Raw genomic sequence first — 22,921 nt, 5'->3', positions numbered from 1 at the left:
TTTAAAAACGCGCTCATTGTTGCGTTTTGTGTTTCCAGAGCTGAACATAATCAACCGCCACCACACGATTATGAACGAAAGGATATTCCCGAACTGAGACTTTCTCAAACATTCAGAAAACAAAGCAACAGTCAAGGATTGCTTTCGATTTTACGATTTTACTAGCAAAAAATTATCATATACAAGCATTTCTGTACTAAGTACTGTTTATTAAGTTAGTGTTGAATTTTAAAATTAAAAATGAGCGTTAAAGATATCTATTATTCGGACAAATATTATGACGACGAGTTCGAGTACAGGTAAGATTGACTTCTACAGCATTATGGCGATTTGTAAATCCTATTTCTCTTTTTAAAGGCATGTCGTTCTTCCTAAAGATATTGCAAAACTGGTGCCCAAGACACACCTAATGACGGAAACTGAGTGGAGGTCTATTGGAGTGCAACAGTCCCGTGGTTGGATTCACTACATGATCCATCAACCGGAGCCTCACATTCTGTTGTTCCGGAGGCCCAAGACGACAGCAGCATAAAGAAGCTACAACATTCCCAAGGAACTCAACTCGAGGGCCACTATAATGAACTATTATTAATAGTGTTCTATTAAATCTCACTCTAGAATATTCTTGAAAACTACGATTATGATCTTGTACAAATGGAATCAGCTAGGGATCTAAGGTAGCAACTGCTTTGGCCTGGATGGGGCTAAGCAAATTAGGATAAAAAACAGAACTGTACAAACGATAGGGTTTTCACCGATAGGCTCGTTTCACAGCCAAAAGCGACCGCCTGAGAGGAGAGTATGTGTGTATGTGCCTTTAGGTATGTCCGGAATTAGAGGAAACAAAAATACAAACCATAAGTTACTTTTTATAAAAGTTGAAATTGTGTATTGGCTTTGGAATTTAAAGGAAAAGAAAAGAACTAACACAAAAGATTATGAATTCTTATCTGAACCGTTTTGCCTTTCTCGTATACAAAGTATACGTAAAGTCTATAGGATCACTCCAAAACCGAACTATTGATAGAAGGCTCGGAGACCCATAGTGTTATATACCAATCGACTCAGCTCGACGAATTGAGGTGATGTCTGTATGTGTGTGTGTGTTTACAAAAAATGTGAGGTTGCATTCGACGAGGAATCCTTCCTAATTTTTCGCTATTGAAAATTGGTCCAATCGGCCATTGCATTCCGGAGTTATTAAAAAAAACATTGTTTTTTCAATGATATGGAAATGCTAATATCATCTTCCAAACATGGACGTACATGTTCATGATAGAATTAGAGGCGAAAGTACAGCATTGATAGTTCCGTTAGGATACGGCAGGCATGAAGAATGTTTTTATAGAAGTCGATTTGAAAGCGAGCGGAGGGCAATATTTGTGATGGCACATATCTCACGACCTTCCTTCTGCCAAGCTCCCGTATGAAGGGGGCTTCCCTCCCCCAAAAGAACCAAAAAGTAATCGTCAGAAATGTGTATGAAGAAATGCATCTAACGTAAACTTCCTCAAAAAAAATATTTTTTTTCCAAAACAATGTTTGAAAGTACGCGCTACGACGCTTACCATATAATTTTTGGAATGGAAAAGTCATTATTTTGTTAAATTTAACTTTAGATACTTTTTCTCGTGCTTATTTAGAAAAGTTTACTTCTGTGTTCTCATGTGGCGCCTTAAGCACACTCCAAGAACATATAATTCATTTCAACACACATTCATGTAATTATACAAAAACTGTCATGGTATTCAATTCTATTTTTTGTGTAGATTTGAACCCCGGATGATTCACAAGATTCATATTTATAATTTTTCAAATTTTCGACCATTATTTTAGTTTAAATGTGAAGTCGTTTGTATTTCTAGCACTAGTATCTACGACTTTTTGATTTTCGAATAAGCATATTAATTAGGTTGCTGCCAAGAAAGACGCCGTGATCGCAAAGTAGAGATTTAACCCAGAGACGATGTTATTATATAGAGACACGCGGAGAGAATAAAAGCAATTCTGGCTTCACGGCCAGCAGACAAAAATATTCTGTGCGATTGGCAACATAAAAATTTGTAAGAACTTGAAGTGACGCTCAGTATGAGCAGTTATTTCGTTTGCTCCAACCATATATCCTGCCTCGTTCAGCACCATTGCCATATAATGCAACGACAAATATGATGAAATGCAGTAATAAACTTGGTATAAGAACTCCAAAAACAGCTTAATTTAATTAACTTCAAACACTTTTTCATATTTTCTATGATGTTGATTACAATACTTATCTCGCATTTAGCACCGATCGATAATGTTTGTTTACTTTGCTCGTTTGGTACCGCGTTTGACGGTTCGTTTGGTACTTTCGGCTTCACTCTGCGCGGGTCTCTATCTATAAACAACGTCTCTGATTTAACCGTAGAAACAATGACGCATTCATACACCGGAACAATTGAAAAATATATTAATCTCGTGAATCGTGATTCATTCATGATCATGGTTCGAATCTGCATAAAGTAGCACTGCGCGGTATGGCATTTTTCATTTTCAGCATTGAAACTCAACTGCTTTAAAAAGAATCTCTAACGGCCTGCTGCAAATTGAATGCTCCCGGCCTTTTTGAATCAGTTATTGATTGAACTCTCAATTACTATCAGATTACTATAATAGTAACCAGTATTGTACCTTGCAACAAAATGATAACTTTCGTGATCATTTTCCAATGCTCTCATAGATCTGTAAAATTCATCCGCAGTATAAATGGTCGGGGTTCAGCCAAATCACACCAAGCGCCAACGAAAAATTATCGATTTTTCTGCTCAAACTTTCGTTTAGCAGATTTAATTGATCGCAAATCGTATCGGATATCCCTCAACCCCATAACTGAGGATATCCTACTGCAAAAGTATGCAAGTCAGTCGAAAAGCCGCTTGGTGCGGTTTGGCTGAACCCCGACTAAATAGCATTCATCGTCAAAATCCACCACGTGGCCGCCAAATTTTCGAAAATATCAAAGTAGCTTTTTTTTCTAGAGATATGATTTTCTTAGACGACTATGAGGCGAACTAACTAACGACTAAACTGTCGGCATACGCATATTTGTCCCATGTTTGCTGGGAGTCCTATGTACATGGAACAGTTATGCGTAGAACGGCAGTAAATGAGTGGAGAAGTAGATTTTTTTATGAGCGGTACAATGTGACTCCTACTCCTGGGCTGCAAATCGGTGGGGTGACATCAAGGAAGGAGCGTCCAATACCACTCTGGTCCCCACAAAGTTTGTTGGGAGGGGGTTTCGTTGGGCAATATGGGCCACGGGATAAGATGGGTCAGGGCCGTTTTTGAGCATCGTATACATTTTAACCCTTTATAAGGCAGACGAATCTAAACAATAAATTAGCAAAAACAACAATAGGACACAATGTTGACATGGTATTAAACTCAAATGTATGTTTGTTATACATTAAACAATTCAGAAACATTGAAAAATTGGTGGCAATATAGTTGCCACTGCCCGGCAAGCGGGACAACATTGGTGGCAATATACCTAGTTGCCACTGGCCGGCAAGCGGGAAAACAGGCAACAAGAAAAAAAAAAAAGATTTTTAAAAATTAGGTTGTACGTAAAACCAGTCAAATCAAGGCACGTTACATTTTTTTGGTAAAGAGTCCTAAACGGAAAACGCATTATAAGTAAAACAAATATTTTTGCGCTTTTGTTCCAAGAGGGGACTCTTGGGAAAAAAACACAATTTCGTCAAAAATCCAAAAACCAAATATACAGAAAGGCAAAGCTAATCACCTAATAATCTAACACAGGAGATTCAAAATAATTAATACCAACGGGAAAAAATTATCTTTGTCGTTTTTTTTAACGAATTATAACTGAAAATCTTTCTTCCACTAGAAACTTACGATCTGTTCGTAAAAAAACTGTTCTCAAATTGACATTTCAATTCTTTTATGGCTCAAATTCATCTGGGGTGTAACTACTAGGAAGCAAATAAAGCCACTACATGGGAAATAATAAGTAGAGCTCTTGTTAATAAAAAGAAAAACATATAATTTGTTGGTGGCAATATAGTTGCCACTGCCTTATAAAGGGTTAATGTGGAGATTATGATTTTGTAGGAGGGATAATTTGGTTCTACTTTATTGTCAATCGATTTGATGATAAAATTTCATTTTGGTGGAGTATGGCAAGGTAAAATATTTTTCAGCATTGTTTCTTACGGCGGTTAATAAGTTAGTCAGAGCTTCCCAAACCTTTGGGTATGCGACCCACCTAGCAAAATTTTATATGTCTCGCGACCCATACCTATGAAAAATGCATTTTACCAAGTAGTATTCAGCATTAATTGAATCAGAATGTCATCTGTTTCGGCTTCTTCCACATAAAAATATTCACGTTACCTGACATGTACAAATGCAAAAAATGACGAACATGGTATTTGTTGTGATTAGGAATTATTATTGGCAACACTGGAATACCAAATGAGGAGAATAAAGTTGTAACCTGAAACGTTAAGTCATGTGTATTTAATTCCCAACATTTGGCGACGATTTTTGGGATTTTTTTCGATTAAATTCGCGATTTTCGACTTCCATTCGGTCGGCTGTGCTTGATTAGATTCGTGTTTAGGGTTAAAAGAGCCCAGACAGCCGGAAACGTCAACTATAGACGAAACATAATATCGGCTGCAACTGGAGGCGAGTGACGTCACAGGTGAACAACGTCGAGAGCAAGGGCACCGCTAAAAAAAAAAAAAAATACTGTGCCACAGTGAAAAACAGACCGCATCTGTGAAAATCCGAAGAAATATTGAAGGAAAAGTGATTTCGCCTAAGTTGCGTAAATAAGAATTTGTTATGGAAGCCAGCAGATCATCCCTGCCTCCGTTCGATACGAAGGATACTTCTTCAATTGCTACGAGGTGGAAGAAATGGAAACGATCGCTAGAGCTCTTCTTGGAAGTTAATTCGGTGGCATTGGCGTCCCGCAAAAGATCGTATTTGCTTCATTATGCTGGACCAGCCGTGCAAGATATATTCTATGAGCTTGAAGGTCATGATGCCGCAGCACCAATGGGCTCCGATATCTATCGCGAGGCGATCAAATTACTGGATAACTATTTTGCACCTATGGCAAGTATTCCCTACGATCGGTTTGTATTCCGCAGCATTAGACAAAAAGAGGGTGAAACAGTTGATCAATTTGCCAGCCGCCTTCGAGAACAGGGAAGATTATGCGACTACGGCGATGCACTTGATATGAGAATTACGGAACAAATATTCGACCACTGCCGTTCCGAAGAACTACGTGAAGTCATACTGAAGAAAAAGCTCATGACAGTGAACGATACCCTTGAGGAGGCACGGATGATAGAGACGGTGCATCGGAATAAGGAGTTAATGGCGAAGGAAAACATCGAAGCAAAGGGAGAAGCAATGAACCATGGTGTCGAGAACCTCACCGTCAATCGAATTAAAACAAACAATAAGTCAGTTTGCTTTCGATGTGGGCTAGCAGGCCATTTTGCAAACAATAAAGCATGCCCCGCGAAAAATAAGTCGTGCGATAGATGCAATATCGTTGGCCATTTCAAAAAAATGTGCAAAACTAAAAACTACGCTGCTACGAAAAATAAGAAGCATGACAAGATATTGATGGTGGCGGATACCAGAAGAGAGCCAGTACGAAGAAATAGCTCCGCTGATAACAGCGCCAATGAAAGCGACAGTGATGTTTGCCACATTTACGCCACGAACGAAGAGCAAGGATACGTCACCTGCACTACTGGTGGAGTAAAACTGAACTGGGTGATAGATTCCGGAGCGCATGTCAATGTCATCAGCAGGAATACCTGGGATAAGCTGAAGCGAAAGGGATGTCAGTATACCGCTGGTGAGAACCCCCAGAAATCTCTTCGCGTATACGGTGGTGGTGAGCTAAAGGTACATAAAATCGTAAACACCGAGATCGCAACTGATTTCAGCAAAGTGAACCATAAGATATATGTGGTGGATCAGCCGGAAGGAGTGAATCTTCTGAGTAAACAGACGTCGATCGATCTGGGGATTCTAGAAATCCGAGGTGAAATATCCAACGTATCGCGAAGAACGAAGCTGACGGTGGGGAAACTTAAGAATGTGCAAGTTGAAGTTAAAATCGATAAGAGCGTAGCCCCTGTGCAGCAACCATGCAGACGTTTGCCTATACCACTGCAAAAATCAGTTGAAGACAAGCTGCAGGAACTCTTGGATCACGATATTATCGAACCAGCCCCGCTGCGGATTACTTGGGCGTCACCACTGGTTGTAACACCGAAAAATGGAGGAAAAAACGTTAGAATATGCGTCGACATGCGACAAGCAAACAGGGCAATTATCCCGGACCGACACCCGTTGCCAACGTTTGAGGAGATCATGCCGCATCTTGATGGTTGTCGGTTTTTCAGCAAAATAGATTTGGTGCAAGCCTTTCATCAGATAGAGTTGTCACCAGAATCGAGAGAAATCACCACTTTTGTTACGCCGAACGCCTACTACCGCTATAAAAGATTGATGTTTGGCATGAATTGTGCCGCAGAACTATTTAAGCGGCAAATAGAACGGGTCCTACAAGGCCTACCCGGAACGAAAGTTTTCATCGATGACGTCTTAGTGTATGCCGCTACGAAGCAGGAACACAACGAACGAGTGGAAGCAGTTTTTAAACGGCTAGAGGAACATGGACTAACGGTAAACGAAGACAAGTGCGAAATCGGTAAAGAAACGGTGAATTTCATGGGACATACGCTATCGTCGCAAGGGATAAGGCCAACGAACGAAAAAGTATCAGCAGTGCAAGCTTTTCGACAACCACAGGATGCTAAAGAAATGCGAAGTTTCTTGGGATTGGTAAATTACCTGGGTAAGTTTGTACCAAACTTATCTACAATTTCAGCACCGCTTCGTGAAATGACAGTAAAAGGTACCAAATTCCATTGGTCGGAGAAGCGTAAATCAGCGTTTAAACAAGTGAAAGCAGCAATATCAAATCCTAAGTATCTTGGCTACTACAGCCCGAACAATCCGACAACTCTAGTCACGGATGCCAGTGACTGTGGTCTCGGTGCTGTACTGCTGCAAACGGTCAATAACATACCACGAGTCATCAGCTTCGCCAGTAAAACTCTTTCGCCATCTGAGAAAAAATATCCTACCCTGGACAAGGAAGCCCTGGGAATCGTATGGGCTACAGAACGTTTTCAAATGTACCTACGAGGATTGCATTTTACGATATTGACGGATCATAAGCCATTGGTCAATATTTTTAGCGAAACATCTACTCCAAACCAACGACAAGAAAGATGGGTGCTACGAATGCAATCGTTTCGGTATACGATACGTCACGTTCCTGGGGAACTAAATATCGCCGACCCTTTATCTAGATTGTCGGAGCTGCTAAATGAGAGATCGTTTGACGGAGAATCCGAGAAAGTTCTGAACGCAGTAGTGGAAGTCAATAGACCATCGGCAATAACGTTTGATGAAATCGTTCAGTATTCTCAAGAGGACCCGGAAACACAGCAGGTTAAAGGAGCTTTGCATAGTGACAATTGGAATGAAGCTACAAGAAAATATGTACCATTCAAGTCGGAGTTGTGCTTTGCTGGTGAAGTTCTATTGAGGAAGAACAAAATCGTGATCCCGAATCAACTTCGAAAAACCGTGCTAAAATCAGCACACACAGGACATCCCGGACAAGAAAAAATGAAAAGAAGACTCAGAGTTGCTGTATGGTGGCCGGGTATAGACAGTGATGTGAAGAGATCGTGTAACGAGTGTTTTGATTGTCAGCTGGTGGCAACATTTGAAAAACCGGAGCCTCTACGAATGAGAGAACTTCCGCGTGCTCCATGGATTCATTTGGCTGGAGATTTTCTGGGACCACTCCCTAACGGTTACTATTTGTTTGTGCTGATTGACTTGTACAGTAGATACATGATAGTAGAACCAATGAAGCAAAAAAACTTCGAACGAGGTAAGCCGTGTTTTGAAGGAGATATTTACCAGGGTCTTCCACAAGTGATTCCATTGGATAACGCCATGAACTTTTCAAGTCAGCTGATGAAGGATTTTTGTGTTGATCGTGGGATTAAACTAACACACACTACTCCTTATTGGCCAAGCGCGAATGGAGAAGCTGAGCGACAAAACCAGTCGCTTCTGAAGGTGTTACGGATCAGCAAGAATAAAGGAACTGACTGGAAAGATGCAATACATGAATATCTTTATATGTACTCCATTACGCCGCATTCAATAACCGGAGTCGCTCCGGCCGAGTTGATGTTCGGAAGACGGTTTCGAGATTTGATACCTCATCTGCAAGAAACAACGTTGGACGATAGTGAGTTACGCGATAGAGACTGGACTGCCAAGTATCAAGCCAAGGAAAACAGAGACAAAAGAGTGGGGGCGAAGGAATCATCAGTGGACATCGGAGATCGAGTTCTAATGAAGAACATGTTACCGCAGAATAAGTTGTCTTCAAAGTTCTTGGCGATGCCAGCTACAGTGATTGACAGGATTGGAAACAGCGTAACGCTCCAGACCGCCGAAGGCCAAATGTACAAACGTAATACATCACATGTCAAGCCATTAAATGCCAACACTTCTGCCGCTACTGATATAGCACCAAGTGTTATACCAGAAGCTACCGGCGCAACAAATCTAACGAGCGACGCGCGACCCCATCGCGAAACGAGATTCCCGAAGCGTTTCGATGACTATTTGCTATAGCCTAGTGGGCAGATGGAGTTTCATATTTGGTTGAAATAAATGACATATGTTGTGATTAGGAATTATTATTGGCAACACTGGAATACCAAATGAGGAGAATAAAGTTGTAACCTGAAACGTTAAGTCATGTGTATTTAATTCCCAACAGTATTGTTTGTCAAAATGTTAGCGTTTTTATTTTACTTCATTAAGGGGACAGCTTTTAGGCATAAATGTTTAAATGAAATAGCGTGGTGATGGATATTTAAAATAAAATGCGGTTTGAACTTGAAATAATGTTCCTGAAAAAAAATGATCAAAAGGTTCGGCATTCGAGCTGCAATTAATATTGGTTCTGCGCGACCCACTAACAATCCGCTCGCGACCCCCCTGGGGGTCGGGACCCACAGTTTGGGAAACCATGGTTAGTATATTGAAACCGGACCTGAAAACTAACGGAATATATGGCTCTATAAAAAATTGTCTTAAGTTTTCGTTATTCCGTGAAACTTTCAGATTCAAAATAATTTTATACATTTAGCTTCCCACAAGACTTCGAGGACATTTGGAGGCTTCCGAGCCTCTTAAAAAAAGGATTCCGAGTCGCTTTAAAAAAGGCTTCCGAATCTCTTGAAGAGATGCTTCTGAGCCTCTTAAAATGAGCTTTCCGAGCCTTTTCAAATGAGTCTTCCGAGCCTCTTGAAAGCAAGACAAAATTTTCAAAACGACTTGTAGTGAATACGATTGACCACCTGATTGAACGTATATATGGTAATGAAATGCTAGTTGCGGAAATCCAATTATATTTTGAATCTTTGTTCACAAAAGCAGATAAGTCGTTTTGAAAATTTTGCCTTGAAAGGAGGTTTCCGAACATCTTGAAAGGAGCTGATAGGGGGGAAGGGGGGGGGGGGGGGGGGGGGCTATAGTGGTTTTAGTTTTCGACTATTGCAGTCTTGCAACGCAGCAAAAATAAGTTTAGTTCCGCATCTGACGGTTTCGGTAATTTATTTTACCTTTTTCAAGGATTGAAAAAAAATCTTCCAATCCTTGAAAAATGTAAAATAAATGCTGAATTGAACTCGTTTTTGCCGCGTTACAAAGCTGCACCAGCCAAAAACTACACGTAATTCTTTCAGATGGATTTAAGTTCCTTAAAAACGTACCAAAGTTTTCGAGAGTCCTAAGGCATCTCTAGATTTTTTAAGTCAGCGCTGAGCCTCGATGAACATTATTTCTTATGTTCAAATCGTCAAATCGTTCAATGGATCTGTTGAAATAGCTGTAGGCAAGTTTGCGAACAGTATACATGAGTTAGGTAGACTTTTTTTGTGTTTTTATAATAAAAATTGAAAAAAAAGTAGGCCCCCCCTAGAATTTTTCGTTTGCTACGCCAATGGAACCATGTATCCAATCAATACCATTCGAAAACAAAGAAATGGTGCACAAATTGTTTTATTTCTCATTTTTGTGATTTTTTCAGCAGTGAGCACGCTGGATAGCAACAAAACAAGACTCAATTTGAGCCTAAATTGCCTGTTTTGCGAATGTTATTGATATAGGAGCATGTTATTAATAATGAAACAGATGCCCTATATACTTGCCTTCTACGCATAATTGTTCCATGTTAGTTTTTGACTTTTTATCACAGAGCGCTCAATTTTGATGGGTTTTTCCCGAAAACACTCGAAGATATCCAACTTTGTTCGAAAAATCTGTGAAAACAACATCAAGTCGATTCGTCCCATTGTTGAATTTCTATGCATGTTTGTCTCGTAGAAAATAAGCCCATCATTAAAACAGAATCTGTAATTTTATAGAGTGTTGCTTATAGAAATGGTATTCAATACTCAGGCAGCCACTGTTAGTGTCAAACAAAGCCGACTAAAAGGATCTTTATTCTAAACTAGCTTTATGTACCCGGCCTTGCTCGGAATTGCCAGTTTGGTTTTCAGTTTTTTCACAATCAAAAAAAGATAAAACCAATTGGTCAACAGAGTAATTGTTTTAACTTATTGATACTTCATCATTCCATTTAAAGAAGGCTTTTGGAAGCATTGACTGATCTTAAAAAAGAGATCGTTGGTTTGAATAGCCTTATTCCGGGCAAACGTAAATTTCTAAAGAAGGAAAAAAATCCACCGATGCTTTATTCCGAGCAAACCCCCATTTTTAAAGAAGGGATCACACTCACCATTGCCTTATTCCGGGCAAATGCCTACTTTTAAGGAAGCAATCACATCCACCATCCAGAAGGAAACAAATGAATCATTCCTTTCACTGGGCAAACCATGATTCCGATGAAGGGTAACAATTACCATTGTTCTATACCCAGCATGCTTTCTATGACAGGTTTTTCTGATACTGTTCATAAATATCCCAAATGCCCTTCATGTCGAATGACCTTAGGCCAAATGGTGTTATGCCAATGGCCTACTTCCTTCAGGGATGTGTCATTTTCAGGGAAAAGCCATATTCTGGGAAATGTGTATCGGTAAGAATCATTTTTGGAAAATATCATTTTCGTTGAAGTCATTTTCGGGGAAATGTTATTACCGGGAAAATGTTATTGTCGAAGATTTGCGATTTTTATAGAAATTCAGGAAATTTGTTTTCGGTACATTGTACCAGGGATGGAATGCTCCTCAGAGCAAATCAGGAGAAGAATAAAAAAGCTCACTGCTCTCGACACACGAATTTTTGCTCTTCTCTTTTGTACTTTTGCGTTTCTCTCATTTTCGGGTTGCTCCGAAATATATTCATTTCTCAATGATAACTAAATGGTTTGACTCAATGAGGTGAGGAAAAAGTTGCTCATTGAGTATCTTTGAGCCTCTTTTCTCGAAGGACGGAATTGGTGGTGGCGAATAAATTTATGATAATTAGTTGGCTAATCTAGAGGGTAGCCAGTAGGTAATTGTATTTATCGTGTTTGTTTAGAAAACAATTCAATCACTGTCATAATGCGGGTTAAGGACTGCTTCATTTTATTTTTACACGTTGAAGACATTCTCTTGAAAGAGCTTAGTATATTTTAATCAAAATTGAAGCAGTCGAACAAATCTTGTATTTATCGGTCAAAATGGTATACACTGGGGTCATGCGGTTTAATAAGACCGATTTGCAAGATTTCCTCATCAATCAATTCGGCTTGGGCTCCGCTGTGTATTCAAAAAGTTTGCAAATCTGGTGGGGGAGCTGGAAAACTGTCTAAATACAATCTTACGGCCAGTTGGGAGAAAACCCAATGCGATCGCACATAAAATGATCTAGAGTGCGGCGCTGCAATGAACACAACAATTGACAGAATGCAAAATAATACAACCCCGAGCAAGCTCGGGTACGTTCAACTAGTCTCTATATACAAAAATGAGTTTGCATTTCCTTTGAGGCAATATAAGTTACGAAGGAGTGAACCAATTTACAAGATTCACTCAGTAATCGATTCGTCTTGGGATCAACTGTATTTGCACATACTAATAGTTGATCAATTTGCTGGGGAAAGTTGGGAAGTTGTCTAAATGCAACGGATTAATAAGTTCTGAAGAAAGCCATCAAACTCGGAACTGAAATCGATCTAGAGTGCGACGCCTCAATCAACTAAATGACAGTTCGTCTAGTATAAGGGAAGATCCATAAAGTACGTCACGCAAAAATCGGAGATTTTTGACCCCCCCCTCCCCCCTTTGTCAAACTTTTTGTATTAAACCTCTAAATTTTTTGCATGAGTCGTCACGCTGCGCTGCTCGGAACCCCCCCTCCCCCCTAGGAGCGTGACGTACTTTGTGGATGGCCCCTAAGATAATTTCGTCAATAATCTCTTTGCACTTCAAATTGTAATTGCTAACTAGATAAATGTTAAATTGCCTACATTAAGCTGCCTGTTGCTTAGAAGCAGTAAATAATTAATGTAAAGATAGAATGGTGTTCATTTCTACCCGTTCATGGATGCTGTACACGGTCCCTATTCTTATGCTGGTCTCATAAAAGTACAAATGTGTACGACTGTTGTGCGGGTAGCGATGGTATGACAGAAGTGTGCTTTCATTTAACTGTACGTTCAGTTGGAAAGAACAACAAAAATGATGCTCCACAAAGAGGCTCATTGAGACAAACGGTTTCTCTCAAAGAGAGCCGCTCCTCATTTTTCCCACAACGAAGAGCATCTTTTTTGTATGTTTTGATCATATCCGTGATATGTTGTTGCTCACTTTTGATGAACTTTTTTTTGCTCATTGAGCTCATTGTGCGAGCAAATGCCAAGCCTGCATTGTACAATGTCAAAGAACCTCGAATGAACTAAATAAGAGGAATTTTAAATTTAGTCGTTTTCTAAACAATACCCAACCCCAATAACCTTCCGCATTCCAAAAGTGTGTCCCAGCCTCTCTATAATAGTTTTGGGCTGAGATTACGTGTTTACAAATTTTGTGTGAATTGACCCATTCAGTAAAAAGGTATACTAAGCTGTTCGTTTAATAAATATACCATCTCTCTCACTCAGCTATGACACTTCCACCCAGTCTGATATAGTCTTCCTTAAACAGAGAATATGGGTTGCAAATGTGGTGGACATCGGTAAATGGATTCAAAAGTTATGCTGAATTGACCGATAACTAAACAAAACCCCTCTCTCACACCCTCCCTCTTTTAAAATGACCTACCCACATCCAGTAAAATTGTTTCCTTAGGACATACAATATTTGATACAAATTTGATTCAAATCGGTCATTGGATTCAAGACTTACATTGAGTTGATTGATTGACACCCCATACTCTCCCTCTTTAAAAGAGCATCCCTAACCACACTATTGTCGTCTCCTCAATATGAAGAATGTGTGTCCCAAATTTGGTTGAAAACGGCCAATGGGTTTAGAAGATACACTGAGTTGATCAATAGCTAAGCAATACCCCTCCCCGCGCACCCTTCCTCTTTTCTAAACAGCAATCTTAACTCCCCTATCGTCGTCTCCCTAAGATAAAGAATGTGTGTTCCAAATTTGGTTGAAATCGGCCAAGGGGTTCAGAAGGTACACTGAGTTGATTGATCACTAAGCAATACCCCTCCCCACCACACCCTCCCTCTTTTCCAAAGAGCATCCCTAAACACCCATTATCGTCTACCTAAGATAAAGAATGTGTGTTCCAAATTTGGTTGAAATCGGCCAAAGGGTTCAGAAGGTACACTGAGTTGATCGATACCTTAGCAATACCCCTCCCCCCACACTCTCCACCTTTTCCAAAGAGCATCCCTAACCGCCATCGTCGTCTCCTTAAGATAAAGATTGTGTGTTCCAAATTTGGTTGGAATCGGCCAAGCGGTTCAGAAGGTACACTGAGTTGATCGATACCTTAGCAATACCCCTCCCCCCACACCCTCCCACTTTTATAAAGAGCATCCCCAACCCCCCTATCATCGTCTCCTTAAGATAAAGATTGTGTGTTCCAAATTTGGTTGAAATCGGCCAATGCGTTCAGAAGTTATGCTGAAACATACATACAAACATACAAACATTGAGTTTTATATATATAGATAGATAGACTAGCGAGAGAAACCCAGCTTTGCCCGGGTGTTGCAAATGTCATAATGAACTATTTCCAGAATCGCACTCTAGATCAATTTCCGTGCGTTTGTTTTGTTTTCCTCAACAGCTGACCCAAAATTGTTTCTAATGATTTTTTTTTTCACATTTCCCCGTTATATTCACCAACTTTTTATATATACAAACATTGCCGATTCCAAAACGAATCGATCAGGGAAAAAATCTTGCAAATCGGTCAACCCGTTCGCGAGTTAAATCGTCAGGAAGGAAATCTCAATGTCTTTATTAACGAGACTCGGTCGGAAAGTAAACCAATATTGTCGGCGTAGCACCAAGTTAGAATTCGGAAGTCGGGACTTCCGAACCGAACTTTCTTCCGAAGTTTTATTTGTCAAACTAATTGATGCGTTGTTTAGCGCATCTTTAGGCGAATCCAGCGCACTACTTCCGAAGTTGGGAAAGTTGTCTGTATCTGGAGAAAAATCCAACTTCGGTATAAAAAGCGGTATAAATTTATTCCGGATACACAATAAGTTCACAATTGACCGTGATTCGTATCTGATGCGAATCCTGGTGTTTAGGATGTAAACTAAATCAACTAATGCGCGATTGAACCTGTTTCGTATCGGACGCGGAACTTTCGCGAATCTGGTTGTTCTGTTTTGTGCGATCGCCTTATTAATTAAAATTATATTTCGATCGCCTTATTAATTAAAATTATCATTCTGTGATAATCATGTAAGTCCTACCAGATTTTTTAGGTACAATTCTTCGGACACGTGGGTGTCACCTGAATTTTCTGAAGCAAATATGCAGTTACGTGTGCACGTAAAATGTACCTGAATATACAGGTGGAAACAACGCTTAGATGTAATCACAACAGAAAATGAGCGCCAGATAGTCGCCGAAGAAAAACATACCGCCAGAAAAAAGCTACTTTGATATTTTCGACACGTGGTGGATTGTGGCGATGAATGCTTTGATAGCACGTGCTATTTGCACTGCGGATAAATTTTGCAGATCTATGAGAGCCTTGGAAAATGATCACGAAAGTTGTCATTTTGTTGCAAGGCACAATAACACTTGCTGGCGGATTTTTACATCCCGCTGAGTATTGTGCCTTGCAACAAAATGACAACTCTTGTAATCATTTTCCAAGGCTCCCATAGATGTGAAAAGTTCTCCGCAGTATAAAAGCACGTGCTATCAAGCATTCATCGCCACAATCCACGTATTGACCAAATTTTCAAAAATATCAGCTTTTTTTTCTGCAGGTATGTTTTTCTTAAGCGGTTATTTGGCAATTATTTTTCGTTGCGACTAAAAATAAGCGGAGGTGTAGATTTTTTTATGCGCGCAATGTATTTGATTTCGTTAATGACTACTATGATCGACATATCTCGTCTGATGATGCACACGTGGTTGATGTTGTTAGATCATAGTGATATCATCTAACATCTATATCTATATATATTATATATTATATATATATTATATATTATATATATAAAACTCAATGTTTGTATGTTTGTATGTATGTTTGTATGTATGTTTGTATGTATGTTTGTATGTATGTTTGTATGTATGTTTGTATGTATGTTCCAGCATAACTTCTGAACGCATTGGCCGATTTCAACCAAATTTGGAACACACATTCTTTATCTTAAGGAAACGACGATAGGGGGGTTGGGGATGCTCTTTATAAAAGTGGGAGGGTGTGGGGGGAGGGGTATTGCTAAGGTATCGATCAACTCAGTGTACCTTCTGAACCCCTTGGCCGATTCCAACCAAATTTGGAACACACAATCTTTATCTTAAGGAGACGACGATGGCGGTTAGGGATGCTCTTTGGAAAAGGTGGAGAGTGTGGGGGGAGGGGTATTGCTAAGTCATCGATCAACTAAGTGTACCTTCTGAACCCTTTGGCCGATTTCAACCAAATTTGGAACACACATTCTTTATCTTGGGTAGACGATAATGGGTGTTTAGGGATGCTCTTTGGAAAAGGGTATTGCTTAGTTATCAATCAACTCAGTATACCTTCTGAACCCCTTGGCCGATTTCAACCAAATTTGGAACACACATTCTTTATCTTAGGGAGACGACGATAGGGGAGTTAACATTGCTGTTTAGAAAAAGGGGAGGGTGTGCGGGGAGGGGTATTGCTTAGCTATTGATCAACTCAGTGTATCTTCTGAACCCATTGGCCGTTTTCTACCAAATTTGGAACACACATTCTTCATATTAAGGAGACGACGATAGTGTGGTTAGGGATGCTCTTTTAAAGAGAGAGGGTATGGGGGGAGAAGTATTGTTCTGCAATCGATCAATTCAATGTAAGTCTTGAATCCAATGACCGATTTGAACCAAATTTGTATCAAATATTGTATGTCCTAAGGAAACAATTTTACTGGATGTGGGTAGGTCATTTTAAAAGAGGGAGGGTGTGAGAGAGGGGTTTTGTTTAGTTATCGGTCAATTCAGCATAACTTTTGAATCCATTTACCGATGTCCACCACATTTGCAACCCATATTCTCTGTTTAAGGAAGACCCAGTCAACATTTTGATACGTATAATTATTGATATAGGTAATCATATATAAACAAACTTATTTGTATATAGTGCACAGAATCGCCATATACCTACTAAAGTGGAGGCCATATACATACTGAATAACGAGTTTCACGAGTTTCTATATGCATTATTACGATCCAGTGCAAATAATAAAAAAATAAATGTAAACAACACTGTCTCGAACATTCGATCACTGGATCTAAAGGCAGATACTCTACCCTTGTACTACTCAGCCACTCTTGTAAAGCAGTAGAATTTTGACAATCATAATCATACAGTATACGATACATACTACATTGATACGATTTGAATACCTTGTTGTTGTATGTACAAAAGTGCCATGAATCGTATATGGAACCAGCTTTTGATTATTATGATGACGTGCATACATAATAACGATAATGCAGCATCACAAACGACTCTGTGAACAAACAAACGATTATGAAATGTCAACCGCAGTAGTGTTTTGCTCCTCCGTGTTTACACCCGACTATTTCATTTATTAATATATTAGTTGTTTTGATTATTGTTGAGGAGTGATGATTGGTAGCATAACAAAGTTTCAGTAAAGACAGAAATTCAGGAATATCAGATAGAGTGAAGCAGGTAAGTGGAAATGAAATTATTTTCAACAGTAAAGTGCAGTGAAGCGGTCTCCGATCCGATGACGCTTCGAAGTAACATAGTTTATACGTACAGCGCATATCAACATACGATTTACATGACAACATGCGTATGCATAAACGATATTAGCGATTAAATCACATTACACTGATATTTTTCATATTGATTTACGACTTTTTTGAAAACAGTCGTAAATATTACATTCCCAGGAATCATATAAGATATTAGCCATGTTTTGGTCACCTTTGTAAGTAGTCATATACGAGTGTGATATAAAATAGTAATATATGCGATAAAATTTCTCTTTTAATATACGATCTGTGGTTGACTGGGGACTATATCAGACTGGGTGGAAGTGTCATAGCTGAGTGAGAGAGATGGTATATTTATTAAACGAACAGCTTAGTATACCTTTTTACTGAATGGGTCAATTCACACAAAATTTGTAAACACGTAATCTCAGCCCAAAACTATTATAGAGAGGCTGGGACACACTTTTGGAATGCGGAAGGTTATTGGGGTTGGGTATTGTTTAGAAAACGACTAAATTTAAAATTCCTCTTATTTAGTTCATTCGAGGTTCTTTGACATTGTACAATGCTCCGAAAACAAATTTCATGGTTGTCATGGTTTGCCCAGTGAAAGGAATGATTCATTTGTTTCCTTCTGGATGGTGGATGTGATTGCTTCCTTAAAAGTAGGCATTTGCCCGGAATAAGGCAATGGTGAGTGTGATCCCTTCTTTAAAAATAGGGGTTTGCTCGGAATAAAGCATCGGTGGATTTTTTTCCTTCTTTAGAAATTTACGTTTGCCCGGAATAAGGCTATTCAAACCAACGATCTCTTTTTTAAGATCAGTCAATGCTTCCAAAAGCCTTCTTTAAATGGAATGATGAAGTATCAATAAGTTAAAACAATTACTCTGTTGACCAATTGGTTTTATCTTTTTTGATTGTGAAAAAACTGAAAACCAAACTGGCAATTCCGAGCAAGGCCGGGTACATAAAGCTAGTTATTAATAAAAAATCCGAGCGCACCAGACAGAACTAAACACATGGATCTGCGTCCAATGCGGAACACGTTAAATAGCGAACTCATTAATCCAGAGATTTTTTCGGGTAAATTCCGAGGAATTTGCAGAGAAAATTCCGAATAATTTCTCGAAGACAATAAAAAAAAATCCGGGGCGTTTGCCAAGGAAATTTCTAAGAATTTTCCGAGGAAATTCCGAAGATTTGTCGAGAAAATCCCGATGATTTTTCCAAAAAAGAATAATTTTCCGGGGAAACACCGAAGAGTATGCTTCTGTACAGTTCCGGATCGAGATTTAAAAATTCTGCCTTCTCCATCGACTAAAATGACTCCCGGTGAGACGCCGCCTACTGAAATCACAACAAACGCCACCGTCAACTATTCCTGGATCAGCGCACATCTCTAGCGGCAGGTATATTATTCGACGTGAGTGTGTGAAACTAAAGGGATTCGTACACTCAGGCGACCTGCAAAAAAGTGATTATTGCATTTTTTAAATTTTTTCTTTTTCGCGATACAAAAGAAATATTGTTTGACCCACATTGGACAACTCCTTCGGCCGGTACACCAGTTGCAAAGTGCCACTTCTGACGGCAACCTGCTGATTTGTAGATGTTGAAGCTAGAACAAAATAGTTATTTTTTTCCTTTTTATCGATAAATTTCTTGTCGTCGTACGTATATGATTTTTTAATATCGTAGAAATAATTAAAAACTAACAACGTTTTGAAAAAAACAGGTTTTTGGGTGCAAAAAACGACTTGAAAGTTTTCACCGAAGAGCTGGTTTTTATAAGACAAAGAAAAACGATGATGATGATTAAAGAAAAAGAAAAGAAAGAAAAAAAACGTCGTTCAAATCGAACGAACCGTTTTTGACTTATGATGTCTACCAACATTGTAAACATGGCTTCGAGCAAAACATATTTTAGCTACAAGATAAAGATTGTCGCTTCGGTTCCCTCAAATCGTATGTATTTTTCTTTAATTGACATTTAGCACCCTATACTCGCTAGCAAACGAACAGAGACGACAGCGATAATCTTTATCTTGTAACTAAAATATGTTTTCTTCGAAACGATTGTTCAATTTCATCAATTCTATGTGAAACCGATGTATGATATCACCGATTTTCGCAATATTTTGTAGAAATTCTTGATTTCGAAATCATTAAATCCGTATTTTTTATTTCACCGGTGTTCTACAGGGCCGATTTTTAATCTGTCATCGCCGAATCTGAGGAGTGTTACTTTTAAGAAAAAATATAAAACCCTACCAATTACATATTTTTAATGATTTTCATCGTGAGGGTCTTCAACTACTCCTTAATGTGTAAGATTAATAATTCCAGTTCTGCAGATACAATTTAAAAAAAATAAAAAAATATTCGTTATCTATACAAACACCATAGTGAACAACCATCCGTCTCCATGTAAATCGGGATGCTAATGGAATTTCAAAAACCGATATTGCGCAAACGTTTCATTTGCCCACGTTATACTCCTACGCATCTCTCAAATATTTCGAAAATCGGAGATATCGTATATTGGTGTCACACGGACATGCTGATTTAGGCTTTTATGTGTGTAATTGACGTTTAACAAGCCATGAATTTGCATACTTGAATACAATTAAGAGATCCACGAAGATCACTCCCCACATTCAATTGTTGCTGATTGTTTTTCTCGGCTGACCACCCATCGAATACCAACATTACGAAAGTGTTTCGACAGATGCCGAGACGTGGTGGCCGGGTCGTCTGCGAGCAATTAATGGCTTTCACATGTAGATTAATCACGATCAATTCGAAAAGTTAATTGATGTGTGCAACACTTTTCAGATCGACGGAATTGAATGGAATTTGACCGTGCGATTAATTTACAAGTTCTGGAGTACATATATGAAGCTTCTGACTGGGGCACGGTGAATTCACGCGCGCGTTCTTCTCTTTCTGTGTCCGTGTCCATTTTCAATCATATAACGTGGAGCACATCACATCGGTATTATAATCACTCTATTATAGTCTGGCAAATAGAGTTATAGGATCCGATAGGGTTTTCGCTAATAATAAGAATTATCAGGTATATACGAGGGTGCATAAAAAAAACAAATCATTCTACATAAGTGGAGAGAAAATCTACCCACTATGGTCTCGGACATTCAGTCGTTTAGGTTCCGTTTCAGATTGCTTTTACTGTTGTACTCACAGAATTGTCAAGGACATACATATTATATATCTCAAAGACAACATATTTTTTCGAGATCGATTGATCGACTTCTACTTCCACCAGACTATAGTGATAAGACTACAATCAGTATCCCCGAACGGAAGGTAACCGGGTGCGTGGCACCCAATGATCATATTCATCCGCACAAAACCGGGACAGGCTTCAAGCGTATTTCATAATTCAAAGAGGGGGTTCAATTTCATACCCGCAGTATTATTTGTTCATATATGATATCAAAATAGATATGTCCATGTCAGATGATATCGCATAGAAGTTCACATCCGCCCATTTAAACCAATTTATTTCTAAATTCTATAACAGCGCAGGGAATCAATTGCTAGCCCTGTTTTGGAAAGCTTCGTCGCGAATCATCTTGTTTTGGCCGGTTCTGGGTTTTACGGTGTATTAAAACGTATCGACACACTCGTGAATGATAAACAGCCCGTTTTTCGTTTTTCCATATCAATAAAATTAAGAAAATTTGTTCAATTATTATGTAATGTTGAATCGATAGTTTCCAAAATGAAACGGTGAACAATGATAAAACCGAGGAATTATATTACATTAATAATAACAATAGCTGAAAATAAGCTTTCTGTACAAGCATCACTCTGATGGGCTACAGCTCCTCCTCAATGAGCCTACGCCGAATGGAGTATCCTTCTCCACTGGACTCGATCCTGAACGTTAAGCGCTCTCAGATCCTCTTCAAATACAAAAAGGCGTCGTGAGCCCTACGGCCTTTTCTCTACTGAATATTATTTTCGCTTGACGCTATTCCGGCATACGAACAACGTGTTCAGCACAACGTAGTCTGCCGTGTTGTATGAGCTTAACAACACTCATCCCTTTCTACACCTGGAACACTGCCCACAATCGCATAGCTGTCCCATATGAATCGGAAATCCAGCAAAGAGGGAACTGATATGCGATCTTTGGCAGTATAACAGTATTTACACATTAGAAACTACGAAAAATATGATAAAAAAATGAATTATATTAACACCTCCTGATCCGAAATCAAAGGATCAAAATCCGTACAGCTATTTTAGGCTCAATATTTTATTGAAGCAGACTGTTTAACTAAACTACACATAGACCTGTGCGCCGGTCATATAATCGGCGGCGGCGGCGTAGTGGTCACTTTTGCCCCGGCGGCGGCGGCGTCACGGCGGCGCGCCGTTGGCTTTTATCGGCGGCGGCGGCGGCGGCGTGAACCGGCGTGGATGAAAAAACCAATGGCTAAAAAAATCAATTTTAACGCGGATTTTTTAATTCACGCGGTTGTGATTCACACCTTACGAATCGCCCGTATAAAAATCGACTTCAGTGGAATAAAATTGTAATATTCTATGTTTGCCGATCATCAAACAATTCCATAGTAAATACCTGATCTCAAAATGTTATTTAAACTATTTTATTATTATCTGATTTTGATGAATCAAAATTTAACAACGAATCCTGCTTCACTTTTCATAACCCTTGAGCAGTATTGAGAATTAGACTTCGGTGTCATAGGACTAATTTGTTAATATCCAATTAATATTCCAAATGTTTTCCCAATTCAGGATTTTGATAAACTCCAGTCGATTTACTTCTCAATGTATCTAAATTTCAGAAAAATTCTTTGAGTTACATATACGATTGGGCAATGTTTGAGCGGCTGCATATCTAGTATATTTAGAGAATTTGCAGTGCTACTTCGTTCACCTGCTGTGACCCTTGGATCCTGGAAGGACATTCACGAATCCACTAATGACAACCACAATGGACAGTTTACTCCCCACCTCGCGTGGATGCACAAATCACAATAGATGATCAACATAACTAAAATGAGCTCTGGCTGACTAAAACTGGGGCACGATGACCAAACAAATTGAATATTTTCCTCAAAAGTTGGTAAAATATGCCAAAAGAATTCTTGGTGGAGTTCCTGAAGGGATTTCTAAGTTTTATTAGAAATTCCTTTGAAAAACCCTATAAGAAATTCTGCGGGAAACTCATATAAGCATTTTTTCAAAAACCATTAAGGTTCTTGTTGGGAAATTCCTTTAGTAAAACCACAGGTAAAACCAAAGAATATTCTTTCAGGATTTCATTCGTAAATTCATTAAGGAATGAAATAGTTTCCGAAAGAACTCCTTAAACAATTTCCGAAGAAATTGCGGTGAAA

General features: G+C 39.1%; 2 protein-coding genes across 2 annotated transcripts; both read left to right on the top strand.

Moving 5' to 3' along the window:
- Nucleotides 1-25: 25 nt before the first annotated feature.
- LOC134218137 (cyclin-dependent kinases regulatory subunit) lies at nt 26-877 on the top strand. Its single transcript, XM_062697012.1, has 2 exons — nt 26-299; nt 358-877. Exons 1-2 carry the CDS (start codon nt 241-243, stop codon nt 530-532), a joined length of 234 nt encoding a protein of 77 aa, XP_062552996.1. The 5' UTR covers nt 26-240; the 3' UTR covers nt 533-877.
- A 3,977-nt stretch (nt 878-4,854) lies between these two features.
- Nucleotides 4,855-8,769, top strand: LOC134210425 (uncharacterized protein K02A2.6-like). The gene has a single exon (XM_062686474.1). The coding sequence runs from the start codon at nt 4,855-4,857 to the stop codon at nt 8,767-8,769; it is 3,915 nt and encodes a 1,304-aa protein (XP_062542458.1).
- The last annotated feature ends 14,152 nt before the right edge of the window (nt 8,770-22,921 follow it).

Source organism: Armigeres subalbatus, chromosome 2 (assembly GCF_024139115.2).
Source record: "Armigeres subalbatus isolate Guangzhou_Male chromosome 2, GZ_Asu_2, whole genome shotgun sequence".
NCBI classification, from domain to species: Eukaryota; Metazoa; Arthropoda; class Insecta; order Diptera; family Culicidae; genus Armigeres; species Armigeres subalbatus.
The sequence above is the reverse complement of the archived record's forward strand: the minus strand, read 5'-3'. Positions and strand labels throughout refer to the sequence as shown.